Source organism: Pseudochaenichthys georgianus, chromosome 24 (assembly GCF_902827115.2).
Source record: "Pseudochaenichthys georgianus chromosome 24, fPseGeo1.2, whole genome shotgun sequence".
NCBI lineage: Eukaryota > Metazoa > Chordata > Actinopteri > Perciformes > Channichthyidae > Pseudochaenichthys > Pseudochaenichthys georgianus.
In genome coordinates, this window is record NC_047526.1 from 12,366,027 (window position 1) to 12,388,193 (window position 22,167).

Below are 22,167 nucleotides of genomic sequence, written 5' to 3' on the forward strand. Positions count from 1 at the left end.
AGACCTGTAGTTCACTCAGCGGTTTCACACAAAAAAAAGTGTAACTTCACAGTTTTACGACACATTTTAATGTTTTTGACTTGCAAAATATTCTTTTAAATTGACAAACATCATATGTGTCATTCGTGGCACAATTCAAACGGGATCAAAAGATAACCTTTCTCTCTCCATTGACTTCAATGTATAATTTTACGCTTCCGGGGTCCCATGGAGGCTCCCGGAAAGGGAGGGACTTCGCCTCTCTATAAAGGTACAAACAGGTAACAAAATCGCTACATAAAGTGAAAAACATCATGCCCCAGCGAGGATCGAACTCGCGACCCATGGTTTTAAAGACTGGAGCTCTAACCACTGAGCTATGGAACTAAATCCACTGCAGCTTTTGACTACAATTGTTTTTCAATCGGTTGTGGCATCCGTGTGAATAAGGAAGTTCCCACCAGTTAATCGATAACAGCGACGAAGTTGCAAGACCGGAGGACACGATTGTGTTTAGAGTTGTCGGCATTTAGACTGTCAGCATTTAAAGTTACCAGAATGGCAGTATTCTATGTGATTTTGAGCTGGACTGTTTTGTTTTTGCTGTCTCTGCTTTTCATAGCGTTCCTTGGTTTCTGCATGTACATGAAATACATTCATATGGCATATGACTACATTCCTGGGCCACCGAGAGACAAGTAAGTCAATTAGGTCGTTGTTTAAAGTTAGCTTATTCAACGTGTGTTCATTCCAACGCTAAATTAGACTACTTGTTTTCTCGTCACCTAACTATTTTGATGTCAAACATGCCACTTTTTGCTTTCACATCACCCAGTTTTCTCCTCGGACATATTCCAACGTTTTTGAGGGCATTGAAAAATGGTGACGTTATACACGACACATTTCTGGAATGGTAAGCATAAGAGATTTTTCAGCCTAGAAAGTGTGTAATTGTGCAAACATTGTCAATTTATGTCGAAGGCACCACCAGTACGTAAATAACGTTATGTGTAGGCTACATGTTGACCATTAGGCTGCAATGGGCTAGTGACTTCCTACTAAGTTAATGTTTGTTAACTACATTTTAGTGTGATTGATTGCCGTTACTCTTTGTCTATCCAGCTTCCACAAGTTTAAGTTGTCATTACTTCTGTTACTCCTGATTGATATCGTGACCGCTTTTGGGTGTAACCAGATGTATTGTTTGCAATCCAAGCCCATAATTAAAATGTAATTTACAGGTCTGAGAATTACGGGCCTGTTTGCAGGATAAATTTCCTGCATCAGATCATGGTCCTTGTAACCAGCCCAGAGGGAACCAAGGTAAACAACCAACAGATTGAAATGGTAATTGTGTCGGTTGCATTGCACAAACACTGTGAAAAAGTTTAGCATCTATTGTCCTTATTGCCAATAACGGAGATGCATTATCCCTGGTAGTATAACACCTTGTCGTTCAATGTACCCTCTTTTGATGGCTCCATTTCAGGAGATCCTGATGTCCCCAAAGTATCCGAAAGATTATTTCTACAAGAAAATCGGCAATCTGTTTGGTATGAGGTAATATATTACACAGTCAGATTAGCGCTCCTGTTCATACATATCATAGTGATATAAATACTGCAACAAGAACTTTGAAGTAATAATGATTACAAGTGTTATTTGTGATGTGTATTTCTGAACTTTTTGAAAGTCTTTCTTTTTAATGTTCTCTTTCAAGGTTCCTAGGTAATGGCCTGATAACAGCACAAGATCATGAACAGTGGTATAAACAGCGCCGGATCATGGACCCAGCGTTCAGTAGCTTGTAAGTTATTTAATAATCACAAATATTTGCTGAACCTTTATTTTACGTGCAGTGTTTGCAGTGATTTTAGATTCTACCCAAAACTACCTTTATTTCCAGGTATCTGAGAGGTCTAATGGACACCTTCGATGAGAGGGCAGAGAAACTGATGACAAAACTGACAGATGTCGCTGATAACCAAGCGGAGGCCAGCATGCTCCAATTGATGAACTCTGTTACCCTTGATGTTATCGCTAAGGTATTATATCACGGTTTTACAGCCTAGAGTTCATTAGCCCTGATCCAGCAAGTTTTTCTTGCATGTCTCACGAGGTTGTGAATCTGAAAGACTTCCTTGTTTTCTTTTTCACACTCAGATTGCCTTTGGTGTGGATCTAGACCAAATTAAGGATAAGTCAGTGTTTACTAAAGCCATCCAGTTAACTCTGAAGGGGATGGTCTACAACATCAGAGACATCTTTTTTAAAGTATGACTTCACAGCAAGTTTGTATGGAGTTTATGTGGTTATGACAAAAACTGTGTGAGACTCACATTTGTTGCATTTTTAGTACTATCCCAAGAACCAACCGTTCATTAAAGAAGTGAAGGAAGCCTGCCGCCTGCTGCGCGCAACTGGAACTCAGTGGATAAATGAAAGAAAGACTGCCATGCTAAATGGCGAGGACGTCCCGAAGGACATCCTCACACAGATCATCAAAACAGCTGGCAAAGGTAATGTTCAATCATTTCAGATACACCACTCACCTCAAAATCAATAATTCATATTAGAGTACTATTTGTTAGTTTTGATTGTTTTTGTGTGATTTACTAAGTGTGGGATATTTTCCATAGAGATATCTGCCTTCTCTCAAATTATGATTACAATTTCTTTATAATTCTCAACCGCAAAGTCTTTTTCAAGAAATCATGACCCGCTTTCTAACGATGATCCACAGACCTTGTTGTGAGCAGTAGCATGTACAAACTATTTTCTACCGAACTACACCTGCCATCTCTACTCATTACATTAACATTAGCTAGCACCTTGATGCTAACTGAGTTAGTGGTATCGGTTAATTATGAACCATCAACAAGAGACAACCCGTCCTTGGGTAGAATCACACTTGCTCCTGCAGGGTTTTAGGGGTAGCGTGGTAGAAAGAGAACAGTTCCTACATACAACTGCTCATATCAAGGTCTGTTTGATTGATCTTGATTAACAGGGTCATGGCTTATTTATCAGTTATAGCTGATGGCTTCCACATTGGTTTAATTCTTCAAATATAATTTCTTATTTCCCAGAGGACAGCATGACTTCAGAAGATGAGGAGCTGATGTTGGACAATTTCGTGACATTTTTCATCGCTGGTGAGTCTGTGTTGTTCCTGCTTTGTCTAAAAAGCTCCAAAATAAGAAGAACACTTCACCCAACATTTTAATGTTACCTATTAGAGATTTGAGGTCCAATATTTTAATATTTTTGGTATAATGACATCGGTAAGTTCTCATGTATATGTATTATTATCATCACAACTAAGTTTGGCTACTAAATGTTACAATTTATTGGGGCGAAATGTTGTTTTAAGAGATAAGGATCACTTAATTGTGTGTCGTTTATCCAAAATTAGCAACATTTTAAAGGTAATGTTCTGACCTTTTAGGGCAAGAAACAACTGCCAATCAGCTGGCTTTTTGCATCCAGGAACTGACAAGACATCCTGACATACTGGAGAAGTAAGAACAAAACATAATAATAATAATAATACATGTTACTTATATAGCGCTTAAACATGCAGTGCAAAACAGTTTCATACTGCAGCTTGGAAATGATGGTTTCTTCAGTTGTGTTATTTTTTTCAGATTAAAGAATGAGGTTGATGACGTAATTGGAATGAAACAGATCATCATTTATGACGATCTGGGAAAACTGATCTACCTCTCACAGGTACACAAGTTAGGACGTAATGTTAAGCTTTTTAGGAGTGAAGCATGTTGGAAAACCATTTTGAAACGTACTCCTATTTTCATTTATTTATTAATTCAATCATTCTCTGACTCAAGTCATCTAAAACATACAACTTTAATCTACAGTAGACAAGTAACCAAATTATTAAGCAATTTCAGAATTCCTCAGCCATCAATTTAGCTCCTGAAAGCAACTGCAAATATTTTGGGGAAGTTTATACCAGATCCAATATCCTAGCTAAGATTCCCTTTTTTGTGTTCAGGACGTTAGTCAGTTAGATGCGAGATGGAGTTAATAGACAATGTAAATAACTAATCTATAATCAAATATCCGTATTTAAATGCAGATAAATCTAAAGAAATGAAACCAAGATAATAATCTGTAATCTGTAATAGAAATTACAGATTGGTTCCAAGATCACATTTCGACCAATGCATTCTGCCTCTTGTGCTCTCCAACCGGAATGTTAACCTGAATGCAACCAAAGCCCCAAACCAAACATGATTGGTCAATACTATCAGGACTGCAAATTGGCTACAGACAGCAAGTACATTAATGCTTCCGAATCTTTTCCCGCCGCCAATAATGCTGCATTAGTTTGCAATACTATACTTGAATAGATGAATCAATAACTTGCCTCTTCTCTGAAATTTGGCTTGAATCATTTATTCTTTATTGATTTTAAGTAATTGACTCAGGATGTACACTTCACTCTGTAACCTTCCCACCAGGTGCTAAAAGAGACTCTGAGGCTATACCCGATAGCTCCAGCCACTACTCGTGCAATACCGGAAGACACTGTCATCGACGGTATCAAGTTGCCTAAAGGGGCCGTGTGTTTTGTGAGTACCTCTAAAGCACGAAGTGTGTGTCAGACAATGGCAACCATAACTTTAAAAAAAAAAAAACAGTAACAAATATTTCCTACTTACAAACCATTTTGACATGACATGCTATACAAATCTTCAATCAATTATTCTGAAATTCAGTTCAACACGTATACGACCGGGAGAATGGAAAAATTCTTCAAGGACCCGCTGACATTTGATCCGAACAGATTTCACCCAGATGCTCCCAAGTAAGTATCATACAACATTCATATAATGCTTTTTTCTACAAGAAAAAAGTGTGTACTTAATGTGTCTTGTCCATTTTGTTTACAAGGCCCTATTACTGCTACTTCCCCTTTTCCCTCGGCCCACGTGCATGCCTGGGACAGAACTTTGCTCAGGTGGGTTGTGACACAGTCATCGATATTTATAACAAATAAAACATAGGAACACCTTGAAATAACTCAATGCGTTGTTGGTGGTGCGGCGATTGCAGATGGAAGCGAAATTGGTAATGGCCAAGCTGATCCAGAGGTTTGACTTTACGCTTTCACCGGGGCAGAGCTTTGACATCTTGGACAATGGCGCCCTCAGGCCGAAGAGTGGAGTGGTGTGCTCTATCAGACACAGGAAGCACAATACATAGCTGGTCTTAATGTACTGTCGCATAAGAAGATGGTTATAATGTGGTGAAATTAGGTTGCTAAGGCTAGTTTACTGCTTGCAAATTTGTACCCTTGCCTTAACCAAAAGACCCTTATGCTGCATAATTGTATTATTACTTATTATTTTAATGGGGCTGGTTTTAATGATATCATTTAATCATAGCAGTATATCTACAATAACAATCTATCTAAAAACAGTTATGATAGTTACTGATATATTACGAACACTAATGAGGATATGGGAATGCACTTGAACTGCTTTTTTAGTCTTGTTGGAATCTATGGTTTATTTCTAACTCACTGCTCTTCCATATACACTGAGCTTGTTTTGTGCCTTGAACGCTAAAATGCAGAGTTGACCAACTTTACACAAATGAAAATAATTATTAAGAAATTATTTGTACTGATGCAAAAAAGGTTAAATCTTATTTTTGTGTTTGTTTTGCACTTTAATAAACCAATGGTCATTTGAATGTCTGGTAATATGATTTTATTTAATACCCAGTTTTGTATGTAGTCAACCTGCTGTGGCATTACTGACAATGTACACAGGGGGGCGCTGTGACCTTGCAAAGAAATGTCAAAAGCACCTGTTAAACTTCGATTCCCAGACAATTTACTATCAAAAGTTAACACAAGCTTTGCTTATCCCAAGTTTACCAATCACTATAGCGGCGTTGGTATTCTTTTCACTTTATGAGTATTGTAGTGTGTGCACTATTTCAAAATGTGCTCCTGGAGACACCTACCCTAATGGGAACTAGCAAAGACAATGATTTGAGTCATTTACATTGTTTATATTTATATATCTGTCTATTGACAGATTCTGTCACATAAATAAGGTTGTGACTGGCTAGATGCAACCACAACACTTTACAGATGTGTAACTGAGATCAAAATGAATGTCCAGTATGAACATGGGCTTGGATATTGCAAGGGTGACCAAGGGGCCCTTTTCCCCATCACTTTTTGCCCCTGGTACGATTATGGTGTCACTTACCTTTTAAGGTGTTCAAAGATGGGTGTGGTCTGAGCAAGGGCGCTGGAAGCAGTGGGGCAGGAAATGGAGAAGGTGGCCATTGGCCCCCCCACTTTACGGCCCTGGCCCATGGATGCCCTGGCCCGATTTGATGTCGAGGTTAGTGTGATAGCATGGCAAGATGGTGTCTAGTTTTATTTAATTGTAATATATTTTGTCACAAGATAGGGTTGTTCAGTGATAAATTCGTATTGTTTAAAATTTGATTACAATTTCTCATAAAACTGCTTTTTTACACATTTATTTTTGTATTACTAATAAATACACAAAATGCTTACACATGTGTTTAGTGACGTTTTTATAAATTAGTAATTGAATCATTTATGTCAGGGTAATACATATTATTGTAATTAGTTTGAAGCCATTTTCTCGGGCTTTGTTGATGTATTTTTTATTAATTATTTAAAAAAAGAATGATGTGTTTTTGTCAGTCCAACTGGTGTCTGTTCCTTTAAGAGGGCTGAGCCTGACAGCCCCGCGAGCCTCTCCGCGCTGTTCATCTACCTGCTGCTGCATACTGCTCTGCTACGTCTTGATTGGCCGTCTTGGCCGAAATCCTCTTGAATGATTTCAAACCGAACCCGAGTGTTTGGACAAGAAGGAGGAGGTGGGGGTGGGCTGCTAATTCCGAGCAGGCTGAGTGGAAAGGCTTGAATCCTCCGTCCGCAAACGCACCACTTCAGCAAAGAAGCTTATCCGAGGAGCGTTGTTGACGGTGAACGCGTACAGGAGAGCACCAAGTGGACTTTAGAATTGGCTCATGTTTACGCGACGGTTTTTACTTTTTACCTCAAATCTGCTTATTTGAATTGTTTCGCTTTCTGTTTACCATCGTTTGAATGGAGCGATGTCCAGAGGAGAGGGCGCACATTGCTATGGGAATGTTGATGGGAACCAGGACCTGATTGAAAGTACATGGTAACTAATCGATTTAAATCATGTGTTTCTGTTATTGACGGAATGTGAGTACGAGCATTTGTTTTAGAAATAGGCTGCAGAAAGGGTTTTCCTTTACGAGATTAGCGAGGGCATTCAGTTCATCTAGGGTTGCCATAGCATCACATTAATATTTCCTTTTAATTATCGGCCTGTTGAAGAGGAGGGCATAACGATGCTTTCATATTTTGGACAATGTATTTTAACACAATCCTGCAACTGAGGCTCTGTTGAATTAGTTTTGACAGCACATTTTAAGCCTCCGTTTTTACACGATCTGAGACTCAGCCAGAGACAGCCATGGCTAAAAGTCCGTCCGAGGGAGCGAAGGGTGAGGTGAGCCAGATGACGGACGAGGAGGTGCTTCGGTTCAGCAAAGAGGAGCTGGTCCGGAGATTAAGGAAGGTTGACGGCGAGAAAATGAACCTGATGATCGATCATGGCAACATGATGAAAGACATCAACCGGAGGCTGCAGGTGCACCTGCACGAGATCCGGAGCCTGAAGGAGATTAACCAGAAGCTGCAGGACGACAACCATGAGCTCCGGGAGCTCTGCTGCTTCCTGGACGACGACCGACAGAAGGGCAAGAAACTGTCCCGGGAGTGGCAGCGATTCGGCCGCTTCACTGCCAGTAACATATGGAAGGAGGTGGGCAACTACATGATGAAGCTGAAGGAGCTGGAAGCCAACCAGGACACCGTGTTGAGGGAGAACTCTGAGCTGAAGGAGATCATCCTCATGCTGGATGAGGAGAGGAACGGAGCGGGGTCCAGGAGCTCAATAGACAGTCAGTCCAGTTTGACCAACCTGAACGGGGGCACCGGCACCGTCAGGGATGTTGGAGATGGGAGTAGCACATCCAGCACAGGAAGTGCTGGGAGCCCAGATCACCACAATCACAACCACATACACAAGCCCGCCACAGAGAGCAGTAAGCTAGGCACCACCATAAGGAGGTCCATGGATGACCTGTCAGCACCGCACCACCACAGGAGCATCCCAAATGGACTTAATGGTGAGTACACACACTCCATCCACCTGTAGAAACACACCTGGCTGTCCTGGCAGACCTAACACAGTGATGCCCCAGAGTCCAATCAATAAGGCCTTACATTAATACAACATATCACCAACAAAATGACAAAGTATATCAATTACTCACCCAATGTTACCTTGGGGAAAAGGGAAACATTAAGAAAAAAGGTTTTTCTTGCAAGTTTCAAAGACTTGTTTGGACTTGGAATTGAGGTCAATGAGTGCTGCGTTAAACAACTGGAAACTATCAACACATCCATTTAAAAACTCTTACACAACTTGTGCAGTATGATCCAAGTTTCATTTAACTATATGCTCTCTACTCTTCAAACAAGCATGCATTTTCACAAAAAAACGTACCTTTTTTTAAACACCCCCATAAACCGTCTGACACTTGTGTGAGTCTGAAGTAAAATAATTAGTGAAGTTTAATTGAAAATGCATATGTTTGTGAAGTAGTGAGAGCATATGACTGCATAAATGACACTTGGATTGTACTGCACAAGTTATGTAAGAGTTGTAAACAGATTTTGATATAGTTTTGCTGTTGTAAAACCATCCTCCTTTTACCCCCAGTAATTTAGACTTATTCTATTATTCTCTATTTGTGCAAGTAAATGCAGTTTTTTCTTCCAGAATTCAAAGAAACACAGGGAGAGTAATTGATAAAGAAACTGTCATTTGTGTTTAAAGTATTCCTTTAAACATTGGTCAAATGTTAATAGTTTTTTTATCTAAGTATGTGGCCAAAACTGTTGGATGGATGACCAAAAGTTACCCCTGACATAAAACATAAACATACAACTTTTGAAATGATACTTTATTCCTTACACTTCTATGTGGTTCTATGAAACTGAGGAGATTAATCTGTATTCATCTCCTCGGTTTCATTCCTCATATATAATACAGTCAGTGGTGATTGCACCATATGCTGATCAAAATGACTGTGAGGGATTAGCATGTGGGGTCTTGGCTTAACCTCACAGTAAGGTCTTGATTGGGGTGATTATGACACACACACTATGCACACACAGTATCCTTAAGTGGCCTTTTCAGTCCCACGCTACCCCATCATTTGAATCTGCACTGATTTGGGTCACTGCACTTGTGGTCCTTAAGGAACGGGACTTATCTTAATGGCTTTTAGAGAAGGGGACACGGGCATATTGATTTTTTTAGGGGTCATTCGCTGATTATCATTGTGGCCTTTTTGCTTGTGGAAGAGCACTCATGTCTGCTTAGGGCCCGTTTGAAATGCATGGCATGGGACCAGAAAATCAATGTCCCTGTGTTAAGACCTAAATACACAGCTGAAAGCTTGAAGCTGGGATGAAAATGCCCTGATGGAACAGGAGGACACTAAGCTTCGTTTAGCTAGCACATCGCCACGATCTGTTTGGCAAGGGGAGTAAATTATGTTTCATGGGAAGAAAAAAAAATCCCCCAACCATTTGAAACTTTATTATTTATTCCCCTGATTTACAAGGGCGGGGCAGCTCAAAGCAAGCCGCTTCAAATCAGATCACATAGGTCACGTTGTCCATCGGACATTCTGGGACACTGTGGATTTTAAAAACCGTGAAGTTAACAAATACAAAATAATGGAAGCAAGCACGAAAGAAAAAAACAGCCCTTTTTAATCCGTAAACACTCACATGCCAACACACACATTTTTGGTGCGGTGTTTGGCTGTCATTATGTAACGGCAATATTGTGTCTGTAGAGGCCTAGCACCTCTCTAAGCCGCTGTTTCACCCGATGTGTGTGACATTGTGTGCCCCTGAGGCTCTTTGTGCTCATCACTGACGATACAAATACCCACACACACAATGACACGCCGGCATGGGAAAAACCCGCCTCACTTGAGAGGAGGTTTATTATATTTCATTGTTTAAACCAACACATTGGTGATGACGTTGATGCTATCTTGTCTTTAACAGAGCTGAGCATCACAAATCTTTTATACATAATTGCAAACAAGTCCATGTGGGAAAATACAGGACTGCTGTTGACAGTGCCAAAGATATCAATCAATAAAAAACAACAATAGAGCAATACTACATTGATTCTATTCTACTCTTAGATAACAGGGCCACCGTGGGTAATTTTACGATGTCTGTAATTCAATTTAGGTCCAACAAAATAGTATAAAGTTGTCCTGAATACGATTTTTAAAATGATCGCTCTTCTGTAATGTTATCTGCAAATATTAAGAGGGTCATCAAAATAGTTTTTTTGTTTGGCTGAAGAAGTGAAGAATGGTTTTCCACTCAGTCATCCATTGAGTGTGTCATTATCTTTATGGGGACTGTCACCATGGCATCTTAAATTTAAGATTTTGATCACTGTTTTATATGACTTTTGTATTGTTGAAATAAGTCAATAAAATCATGAACTGGAAGTATTACTAAGTCTGTTTTCATTCATAGGCTACTATTGCTCCTTTTAACTTCTAGTGTGGCCTCAACATACAAATGGGTATCACATTTCATTCTATGTTGTTCCAAAGTAAACTTGTTGAAACCTGCAGAAACACTTCATAAGTTGACTGTATCCAGAACTGTTCGCAATGAATATCCCTTTAATAACCTGTTTGGATAGAAATGTAATTGCTCGCAGTTTGACACAGCTACTCCAGGCCTGTCTAGTAAGAGCATTCTTCACTGGCGCAGATTGACTCAATTGGCTGCTTGAAATCTGAGCAGAGTAACCATGTTGTGAGGTCAGACGTGGCTGCGGTGTGAGGTCCGCAGAGTGGCTTTTATTTAATGCTGTCCAAATGCCAGTTGCTCCCCCTGGGTATTTAGGAGACTAGCTCAAGGATTGCCACTCGAGTGCTAAATGAACAGCATCTGTCCGGTTGCAGACGTGCACAGACGGACAGGAAGAGGAGTAGGATGAATGTGTTTTCTGTCCCAGGAGTAAAAAAGAGACCAGTTGGTTGAGGCTTCTGTTTCATACATTTTCAGACACATTTTAAATGTTTCTGGCAGATGTAAATCTGAAAGTCTCTCTTTAGAGGCAAGAGGGGCAGTGGGAGAGGAGTGAATAAAAGGGGGCCCTCAATGGGTCTCACTGGTGTTGGGGGAGTGTCTGAACAGCGGTTAGGGGTTGGCTAGGGAGATGCAAGGTGGAGTAGTGGGGGACTGTTGGAGGGCATATTGTGCTCAAAGGAGGTTTGGTTTTTCTGAGACATCCTGCTGTCTGCTTAATTGAATTTCTTGTGCGTTGACACGGCTGAACCCCCCCCCCCCCCCCCTACTCCTCTTCCTTTGGGGATACAGGCAAGTGTGCATGGTTACTCGGACATGGTGTGTGCTGTAATGCGTGAGAAGGCTTCTGTTCTGTAGAAATAAAACAATAAAGAACAGCAGGGGCTTCATTGAGCAGCACTATGTTCATTACCTTTTTAAAAAGTGACTTCAGTGGTGAAGGAATGAGTCCTTTTAACACTGAAATGAGTTTGCATTTCTTTTCCCAATTCTTGAATCTCCCTGTCTGGAAGTCAAGATTGTTGTTTTTGGTTAGAGACCTGAAAAATGAGGTTAATGTCGTTAATACAAAATTAAGAGATTTTAATGTTTTGTTCTACGACATAAAATACATCACTAAATACCCAACTCATAATTGTTCGGAGCTTCAATGTGTCTTGAAAAGAAGCTGTTGATAACAAGTGATTAAATGAGACTACTAAATCTCTTCATGCGACCGTCATGTAGTCAATTGGATTTTACTTCTGGCAATTGCATTTCAGTTCAAAATTCATAAACCGTGTTAATATGGCGATTATCCTGCTGAATAAAACATACAAAAAGTAAACATGCGTTTGCCACAAATCCAATGGTAACATCTCATTGCTTTTTGTTGCGGGACCTGTTCCGGCGCTAACTTCCTGGTCAACTTACAAAATGTGTAAGCTGCACCACTTTATTTTCCTGAATTTGTAACGTCCACATTCATTTTGGTGGTCCCAGAACTCTGTCCCAGTCAAAGACCGCCTGAAATATGATGCTGTCACAGAGAACTTGCATTAGGCTCCGCTATAGTACCACACAGACTGAGTAAAGCTGTGTGAAATGAAGACAGAGTGGCCAAGTGAGACAGCTAAGGTCTCCTTTGACATTGTCCAGATGAACTGATAAAGAGCCTCTCTGCAAGAACGCTTGTTGACCTTTAACAGACCCTCACACCATCTTCTGGCATCTGGGCCGCTAAATGGTTTTGAAGGAACAATGTTTGTAGCTCATCAGATAAAGTGTCTCTAAACAAGCCAGAGAGCGAGGTTAGACGTGGACGGGGAAGGAGAAAGGATCAGGCTGATGTCAACACATGTAGCTTGTTTTACCACATATGAAAGGACAGTGTAGCAGCTCATGTTGCACAGAGGGTAATACTTTTCATCAAGTGAGTTAGAAATGTTTCCGTGCCCATGATGTCATCAATATAATGAAAGACTTGGAGTTTTAACCCATGACAGGTGACCTATTTGAGTCAGAAGTAGTGGAAACAAATGCCATCTGGCTCTAGTGACCGAATGTAAGTTACCATACGCATGCACATTAATCCAATATTATAAAATGTGCAGTAAATAAAACATACATTTATTAACATGTTTTAGTAAGGCTACAGGCTACATCTGGCACATTTATGCAGCCGCTGTCTCTATTTCTTTCACTTTCTCACATGCTGGTATGTGTGTTTGTTTATCCTCGTGTATGTGCCAGAGGCCAGCGAGATGTTAAATCACGCCTGACTGCTGGAGGCGGCACCCTAAATTAGGGCTGCTCGATTATGGCAAAAATCATAATCTCGATTGTTTCGGTCAATACTTGTAATTGCGATTTATTAAATGCGATTATTCATTGACTTTGAAAACATCAATTTATTGGAGAAAAAAAATGTGAATAGTATGTTTTTAACAGTTGATTACCCTGAACTTTAAGTAAGTAAGTAATTCAACTGAAAAACCAAAAAAAGAAATAAAAAAAGAAGAAGTAATAATAATAAAAAAATAATCGTTTTATTTCGATTACGTTGTTTTCGTAATCGTTGCAAGCCATAATCGTAATCGCGATTTAAAATACGATTAATTGAGCAGCCCTACCCTAAATTAGTGGACCTTCATTACTAAAAAGTTTACAGTAGCCTCTCCTTCCCTATACCTAAACACATGGTCATACCAGTTTTTAAATGGCCACATTTTACGGTGAAATACATTTAATTCCAATTAAAGCACCAACATCGGGACAAAAGGTTGAAGATAATCTGTATTTTAAGTTGAGCTCAACTTTGGTAAACTTTGACCCACAAAATCACGCTTTAAAGTGGCTTGACAGTGCTACAACTGTAGGGAATGAAGCGTTGCAAAGTCCTATGTAGAAGAAGCGGTTGGCTTATTAGCATTGTTGCACCATCCACTTTTAATTAACCCTCCGCTGTTTGAGTATAAATTATTGAACAAAGTGGTGCACAGTGATAAAACGCCAAGGGGTGAGTAAACGGCACAGTACAGAGGAAAAGAAAAAAAGAAACTCAGGCAGCTATTGTGATTGGCTAATGCTAGTATGTCCCCACTAGCATGTTAGCAATTAGCTTAGCAGCTACAGTAATTAGCCAGCTAGCCCAACACATCTTCTAGTTCCAATATGTTGCGGAGTTACATTAATTTGATCTGTCCCAATTTCTTAGTACTTTTCAGACTATACTATGAGCCTTTTAGTCCTTTTGGCTGCGGGTGGCTTACAGGAACCAGTTCGATAGGTTAGTGATTCACCGAGGATTAAGACTCACCGGAGCTTCAGCACAATGGATTGATTTATATGTTGCACTCACATCCCCAGAGACAGTTTGCACTGACCTCCTACATGTGCGTTCATGTGTATTTCGCTGTTCCTAAGAAGCCATGTTTAGTCACTCTGTTGAGTCATCATGTAAACCAAATTAGGTTAAAATTAGTTCTAATCAACTCATTGAGAAAGTAAACAAATGTGTGTATTGAAGTGTTTTTTTTTTTTTTAGCAACTGGCATTTGTATGTGTGTTGTTTTGTCTTAATATAAGAGTGTGAACTTTTCCCCTTTCTGATTGAGAGGCTTTTCTCTCTCTGTCTCGCTCTCTCTTTTCAGTTTCCTTTCTTTTACCCTTGGGGAGTGACATGACCTAAAAGCTAACAAATAAAACCAGCCCTCCCTGTCAGCCATCATTGTGTCTGTGCATTTTATCACAGTAACGGAAATTAGGCAGTGCCTTGATATTTACATTCATGTGTGACCGAAGCCTTTGGTCATTTTCCCTCTGAAGTGAACTATCAAAAAGTTTGAAAAAGTCAACTATACCGTTTTGAATTAAAACATCATTTGGGATCACTTTTTAAGAGAAAGGATCAAAGCTAAAATCTTCCTAGCTAGTTTTTTTTCTTCAAAGCATCAGTCGGGCCTTCGGTATCTCTTGTGTTTTCCTTAAATAAACAATCACCAGCGAGTCAAAGAGAGCCCTGGCCTCTCTGTGTGAGCTCCTTTTTGGTTTCAAATGAAACCAGAGGCTCAACAACACAATGGTGTTTTTCTCTCAGCTGTGGTTTCAAGTCATTGTGTGGTGTGTCTACGGGGCTATAAAAAGGGTGCCTAACAGGAATAGGAAGTTTCTGTTGCTGTTATCCTGTTTGTCCACACTCGGATTCATGTTTCTACGCTGCGAGAAGTTCTTTGTAACCTCACCCAAATGGTCACATTTGTACTTTTCTCATGTAGGGCAACAACTACAAGGTGCCCAATCAAGCTACTCTTGGTGACTAAACTCACATTACAGGTCTAAGATTATTATAATTATTAAAAGTGAAAGGATTGCATGTTAGAACATGCTTAGAAAGATTGTTTTTTAAGTGACTCAAAAGGACATGCTGACATCATGTGCTTTAGTGTATAATTTTGGAGTTTTCAATATACTACAGAGTGGTAACTTTTTTTTTTTTTTTTCACTAACTATGCTAAGTTTTGTAGATATTCAATTAAAGAATTCCTTCACAGTGACTGAGTTGTGTCAAGCATTTAGTGTGACAGTTTCCCCCGGAGCGCAGCGCACTCACTGGCTTGTTTCACAGCTCCCCGTCTGCCTGTGGGAGGCCTGGTGGTCTGATAACACAGATAAGGGAGTAGAAACACACACGCATAGATACACACAGGAGAGGTCGAGAGAAAGAGCCACAGGGGGAACTCTCAGCTGTGCACTGTCAATGAAAAGCCAGCCTGTCAGGACGTCCCACATTCCTGGATAAACAAAAGAGGAAGTGGGTCTCTCTCCTCTTTGTGACTCAGCGGGAATGGGACCGCACGGAAAGAGGAACAGGAAGATGGGAAAGCGTGTGTCTCTGTGTCGCTTTTGAACTCCCTGTGTTTCCTTACCAGACAGGCTTCCCTTTTCCTGCCTTTCCCTCCATCTGCATCCATCTATGTTCTATGAACCTGCTGTCTGATAGGCTGTCCGATTATTCCCACCACCGCTGTGCTCTGCAGACAGAATGAGGTTATAGAGCTAGCACTAAAATAACTAATGCTGGTGCCTTTTTTCAACATTTGTTTGTTTGGTTGTTTACTGTTGTGTCATATTTGTTATCTCACAAACAATTTTTAGCCACTTTCTCACCCCCCGCGTCTGCCTTTTACGTCTACACCGATCTAAATGATGTAGGTCCTTCTTTTCCGATCGTTTAGGCTTCGGGATGCTGGAGGGGCTGGGTTGCTCAGTCGCCTAGGCAACAGCAATGATCAGTGGGGCGAGTGGACGGTGCCTACGCCTCACAGTCACTGAAGCGGAGGGGAGGAAGGGGTAGGGGGATGGGGGGTAGGGTTGGGCATAGTCGGCCTTCATGCTGGATGACCTGTGTTAAAATATCCTGTCAAGAGCTAGGTCATATCTGTGCGAGTGTGTGTCGGTTTATCTCCCAGGAATGTACTCCTGTGGTGCGAGTAACACTCAATTTCACTGACTAATAGACTGGCTTTACTAACTTATTTGAACAATTCACTTGAGCATTAGAAGCAGATAATTGTACTTCTCTGCCTGAAACACTGAAAATAACCTTTTTTTTAATTCAGTTAAACATTGCTATAAGCTCTAAGTATTTAGTTAAAGCAGCAATCCGTAAGTTTTTTTTAGTCCTGGCGGATTTATCCACACGCTATTTACTGGGGGGAACTGCAAAAGCTGTGTAGCACTACAGGTCCCAGAATACAGTAGACAGCAAAACTATTAGCAAACTGAGAACTCTGGCAATAATTGGCTTTCTTTTCAAAACAACTAGTTCTAAAGACTTCAAATATATAAATGAGCAATTCTACATCAGTGGGCCATAGTCTCAATCACCATTGGGGTACCCCATTCGGCGATAGATAATGACTTAACAGACATTTGGTTAAATGAAAATCCTCTAAATACTACTTTTAATGTCACATTTAGCCAATCACTGCATATTTATTTATTATCTTAATATGTAATAGTTGATTTACAAAACAAGACCCTCTACATCCCAGCTTGTAGAGGGCATTGATCAAAGGTACCCTTGATTGACCTTTTTAGCATATCCTTAACTGGCTACATTTGATTTTAATGAGTGGTACTGCACCCCTGGCAGGACCCTTATTGATCTGTGTCATATGTCACATCTAAACAACTTATTAAGATGCAAACAATAGACACAGGAGAGTTACTTGGCTCAGGTGGCACAGTGACAAACACCCATCTGAGGTTGCACCATAAACTCACCATCAGCATTTCGATTCTGTTAATGCCACACACCCAGTGACCTTCAACAGTGGAACAGTCCCAGGTTGCCAAAAGTCAGCAACTCCGAGAGCGAACACCTCTTCATCAGCTTCTTTTCGAGGCCTGGGAGGAACAAGGTGTTCATCTGGATTTTCTGCCTGTCAGCTCTCTGCTTTAGGTTGCTGTGACATTGAGACTGGAGTCAGCAGATGGGTTCACCTTACTTGTATTTAGATTGTGCTGTCTCTTCACTACGGCGTGTAGTTTAACAGTTATAGATTGTTTTCTGTGGCGCTTAAAATGTGGGCACAGGGCCACTTTTTAAGTGCTCCCACATGGAATGGCTCATAAATCTTTTTTTGGGAATTCGTGCAAATGTTTTAGCCGACTGAAAATCTTTTGCGATAATGAAATATTGAAGCACTTGATTGGTTGCTTAGATGATAACTTCACAGCCAGGATTGGGACATAGTTGGAGCGCCTGCGAAAAATGTGAAAGTTGTAGCACACCCTCCAGATGGATTAGATAATGTGGAGTTTTGACGGTCGGCTGAAGCATCTGGAATGAATTGTAAAGTCTCAACATTGTAGCTCCATCCCCAGGAAGTTTTTTGGGATGGTTTCAGGTAACCATTCTCTGCTATTCTGGAGGCTTATTTCGTTGTGCAGCAGGCCAGTTTTAAGTGCCAAGACTGGACTGTGTTACTTGAGAAAACATGTTTCTGTTTTGGTTTGGGATAGGCCTTCAGACAGACATTACTCTCGACTTGTTCTTGTTACTTAAAGCCTGGATGATGGTTCTGAAACATTAGGATGACAAGTGATCAATCAAAGGGGATTCAAATATATGGATTGTATGTGTGTGACTTAACTGATTTAGAAACACAAGTGTATGTATGTTATGTATGTTGAGTTTAAAGAATGTGAGGTGTTGCTACAGTCTATAACACCCAGCCTATTCCCTTCCAACAAAGGAATATCGTACCTTAATGCCCCATGTCTGTCAATGTGGCCTGTTACATCACATGTAAGTGCAATGAACCATGAGAATACAAATTCAGAACATCAAGAAACTGGCAAGTACATTAGCTTAAAATAAGCCAAGCCTTTTTAAGTGCTACATTCAGAATTGCAAAAGTTTGTTTTTTTCATTTTATTGTCCAAGGTGTGGTTTAAACAAACAGGTTTTCCGTCTACGGCAGATCATGTGTGGACTTTCTGCTGTCCTGGTATCAATCCAATTTTTTTTTTAGCCATGCTAGCAAACAGTTTGAATTGAATGAATTGTTATCCTTATATTGTTACAAAGACTGGGAAAGTGGTTTCCTCTGTCTTTCTGAACTTTGAGAAGACTTGATAGGGGTGCACAAGGAATGATCTTTTAAGGGTGTGTTCAGTCTTTGGTTGTGTTTCTATAGGCCTTGTGTCTTGTACAACCTAAAGGTTGTATACTCTAATCTCTCCTACTATCTTCACAGGAAAGGAGATAAAACAGAATCACAAGTATCCTCAAACAAGGGGGCGCCTGGGCCTTCAGTACCAAACGAAAACATTATAGTGCTTTTATTAATGATTACAATCGGTCACATTAGGAAGATCAGAGAACACATAATCAATATTCCCCCACATATTCATTATTGATTCAGGAGTCTGTTTTTTTAGCGTACCAGTTTAGTTGCTCTTATAAAAATGTCATGGGACGACATGATTGTTGTTGAATTCTATTGTAAACGTATTAAGACAACCCCCACACTTGCCTGGGCTTGGCCTCAGATTATAAGGGTAAGTCATTATTTATCTGCCAAGTGTAGGGCGTTCGATTCCGCCGATGCGACTGACACAATCATAAAGCGCTTAGGTGAAAGCTGATAATCGTAGGAAAACGCAAGCTCACAGAAAGGGAGTTTGTCTGACTAAATCAATGACTGCCAACCTTGATGGATGAAAGGATGAGGTGCAAGTACAAATGCATTTGATCCTTTCATTATGCGCTAGATGTCATGGTATTTGAGGTATTAATCATGGATGTGCCATCATGGATGCCACATGATTATCTAAAACATAAGATGTTCGTGGTTCTCCTTTCAATCCTCTTAAACTCCATCAGCGGTTTGATGTAGGGATTGATAGATGGAGAATGGAAGCGGTAATAGGGAGGCTTTGGTTTTAGATTGATCCGATGGACGATAGGAAGGAAAATATGGTACCCACAGGATTGTTATACTAGTTTTCTGTCAAGACGGCCATTATGGCTTTGTTGAGACTTGGAAGGTGTCAGTTGAAGCAAATGAAGCCAGTTATTTCTCTTTAGGGGCATCACGCAGCATATTTCAAACTATATTCACTCACGCTGAGAGGAGATGGCACTTCTGACAGCCAATAATAGTCTGCCCGTTTCTCCACTCCAGCACTGTGGCCTCTTTACTTCTGATCTCCCACTGCTTTGCTCCACTGCTGCTGTTTTTTGGGAGAGTTCAGCATCAGCACATTTTGAATAAGGAGGCAGTGCAACAACATTTGGTGAACATTTTATTTAAGTTGTCTCGTGAAGTCACTGTAGTACATCTTAGTCATAGTATTGCTGCTTTTAAACTGCCCATTGTTTTTGACAGTCTGTTATTTACACTTTTGACTAGTCCAAAGAAAATAATAATGGGCATTTATTTTGACACATGGGCAATGACACATTATTTGGACTTACCAAAAACGTTGGTAAAAATGACCCCTTGGAACTATGGCATGACTCCCAAAAGAAAAGCTAAATATTAGCATATTCCATAATGAAATGTATATACCAACATGACAGCTTTTTGTGTTGAGTCAATGAGGAAATAGTTAAATAAAATAAATAATGATTTTTGTAAGTCTATTACAGAGTGCAAATGTATCAATTATCCATTGTCCACCATCAAAATGGTTGTTTTATCTTGTAGTTTCAAATAAAATGGCATCGCACACCTCTGCACTGAAGAGGTATGCGTCTGACACTTGCAATTGACAGAATTGCCGATGAGGATCTGACATTTTCAACGATGTTGGGTCGAGGTTAGGCCGATCAGTGAACTCATCCCATGCATAGCCTGACACACACACAAATTATTCTCTGAAATCACACCCATTTCTTTGATGACTCCACTGTGGATCTCTCCGTAGGTACATCTCTATTTTTGATCTCAATCTGGAAAATATTGATTGACTAACATGGCCTGCCAAGATGGCTTTCAGGAGATTTTCGTACAGTGTATTATCCCCCATATATCCTCTCTGTCTTGCTCGCCCTCCTCTCAGTCAACAAAAGATGTAAGGCGATTAAACCATTGATGTTGTATCGCTGCCGAGGCTTTCTGAAACGTGGCAGAGGGTTTGGAGGGGAGGGCTTCGCCGTTAAAAGGATCTGAAGAGCGGGACCAGCGCTGTATCTCTGCCCACTACTCTTTTAAATACATGGCACGTAGCCCTGCGCATGATATGTACTGTATTAACCGAGGCACTCTTCTAAACCCTTTAGAAGGCATAACAGCATTTGATGACATGAACACTTAATGAAAGTGCTCTTAATAGGATGCATCAGTTTGTCCTAGCAGGAAGTAGAAGGACAAAGGATGGGAAGTTTCTCCTAGAGGTTTTTTTGGAGAACTTCTAAAATAAAGATGCAAGGTTGAAGATTCAGGAGCAACAGAGGACACTGCAGAGCAAGCAGCTTCTCCTTGTGCTTGTTGCTAGGATACTTTTTTTTTTTTTTTTAGTATTATGGGGTGTAGTGCACTCTACACAGTGGCTCCTCTTTTAGCTCTGCTGCTTTCTACTGTACTTCTCTCACCCTTGATGTATTTCCCCTGTCAAGATCTTCTACACACGTTGCATCTTGTTGCATAGGAATGCATCTAGATCCAGGAATTTCCTCGGTGGCTTTAAATATCTATTCCCTCAGGAAGAAACGTGGACCTGTAGGGTCTTCTTGTAGTCGGCACATGTACTACAAACAAACAATAGGCATTAAATGAAAAGAGGATAAAGCGAGAATCTGTCGTCATGTGCTTACTAGTTCTCCAAACCCATGCTACATATGGTGCAGTATTTATGCATGGAACAAGATGAAAGTGAGTGGTTTCCATGCAGAAGTTAATAATTGACTGCTGAAAAGTAAAGTATCATAAAAGCCTGCCAAATATTACGAAAGCAGAAGCATGGAACTGATTCTTATTGTGTTGTTGTATTCACCACAGTGGTGGCAGCGCGGTTCACCAAACGGGTGGAAAGGCTGACGGAGGATGTTTTTGAGAAGCCCACATCAGTGGCAGGCTGCAGACGAGAACTAAGGAGAAGGGGAATATGAGAAATGACGAAAGTTAAGAAAAATGTGCAAGAGGGAGTGATGGGATTAGGAGGACTGGATGGTGATTGGGGGTTAGGGGAGGAAATGGAAGGATAAAGGAAACGAGAGAACATGGAGAAAAAGCAGAGATGGAGGAGAAACAGTAGAATGAGGATCAGGGAGCAAGAGACTGGAGTAAATTAAAATTGATTTGAAGAGGGAAATTGTCCATCACTGAAACCTCAGCTGCTGCCGTCGATAGGTTGGGGAGAAAAAGGAAAAACAACATAGAAACAGAATGAAAGGTCAGAGATAACACTGCACCTGCAGAGTGCTAAAGAATCCACACTTCAGAGCACTGTATGAGGTCTTGCCACCGACTTTTTGTTTATAAGTAAATATTTAAGAGAAATCTGTTGTATCTCTCCTCACACGGTTGCCATCGCTGTGCTTTACATTTTCTTTTTACTCAGGAAGAACAAAATAATTCTCACAAGGCTTTTGGCTAAACAAATAATTCATAGAAGAATTTATAAAAAAGAAAGTTTTTTTACACGAACAAATAATGAATTTTTCATCGAATGCCACTAAACTGGAAGTTTACAAGGAATTTATATTGTTTTACATTTCTTTTGTGACGTAGGATTGTACCTTGGATTATTATACAAGTACATACACAAAGGCAAACATGCCTTACATTCCCTCTCCACATTCCAGTCTGCAATCCTAATCCAACAAGCGCAACACTTTACTAATCTCTGATGTAGCTCTTATACACATACACTTTTATATTGCCAACAATGGGTTTCATAATGATCCAAATTGGAGTGTTTCCAGTTGCTATCATCAAGTT

General features: G+C 40.3%; 2 protein-coding genes across 2 annotated transcripts in view; both read left to right on the forward strand.

Annotated features, from left to right (window-relative positions):
- The first annotated feature begins 291 nt into the window (after positions 1 to 291).
- LOC117439935 (cholesterol 24-hydroxylase-like) lies at positions 292 to 5,700 on the forward strand. Its single transcript, XM_034076077.1, has 15 exons — positions 292 to 677; positions 815 to 892; positions 1,221 to 1,302; positions 1,469 to 1,539; positions 1,700 to 1,786; positions 1,886 to 2,024; positions 2,143 to 2,253; positions 2,336 to 2,498; positions 3,069 to 3,134; positions 3,428 to 3,500; positions 3,627 to 3,711; positions 4,464 to 4,574; positions 4,722 to 4,810; positions 4,897 to 4,963; positions 5,059 to 5,700. Exons 1-15 carry the CDS (start codon positions 538 to 540, stop codon positions 5,206 to 5,208), a joined length of 1,512 nt encoding a protein of 503 aa, XP_033931968.1. The 5' UTR covers positions 292 to 537; the 3' UTR covers positions 5,209 to 5,700.
- Positions 5,701 to 6,980: 1,280 nt separating this feature from the next.
- Positions 6,981 to 22,167, forward strand: part of LOC117440301 (coiled-coil domain-containing protein 85C-B-like) — a 48,086-nt gene continuing 32,899 nt past the window's right edge. The window contains 1 exon segment of the mRNA XM_034076604.2: positions 6,981 to 8,220. Coding sequence (XP_033932495.1) covers positions 7,503 to 8,220 — 718 coding nt within the window. The 5' untranslated portion in view covers positions 6,981 to 7,502.

Excerpts from the sequence above, each read along its gene's own strand:
- LOC117439935 (XM_034076077.1), top strand. The coding sequence starts at position 538 with ATGGCAGTATTCTATGTGATTTTGAGCTGGACTGTTTTGTTTTTGCTG. Across the intron at positions 4,811-4,896 it reads TTTCACCCAGATGCTCCCAA|GCCCTATTACTGCTACTTCC; the intron begins GTAAGTATCATA and ends TTTGTTTACAAG. Across the intron at positions 4,964-5,058 it reads TGGGACAGAACTTTGCTCAG|ATGGAAGCGAAATTGGTAAT; the intron begins GTGGGTTGTGAC and ends CGGCGATTGCAG.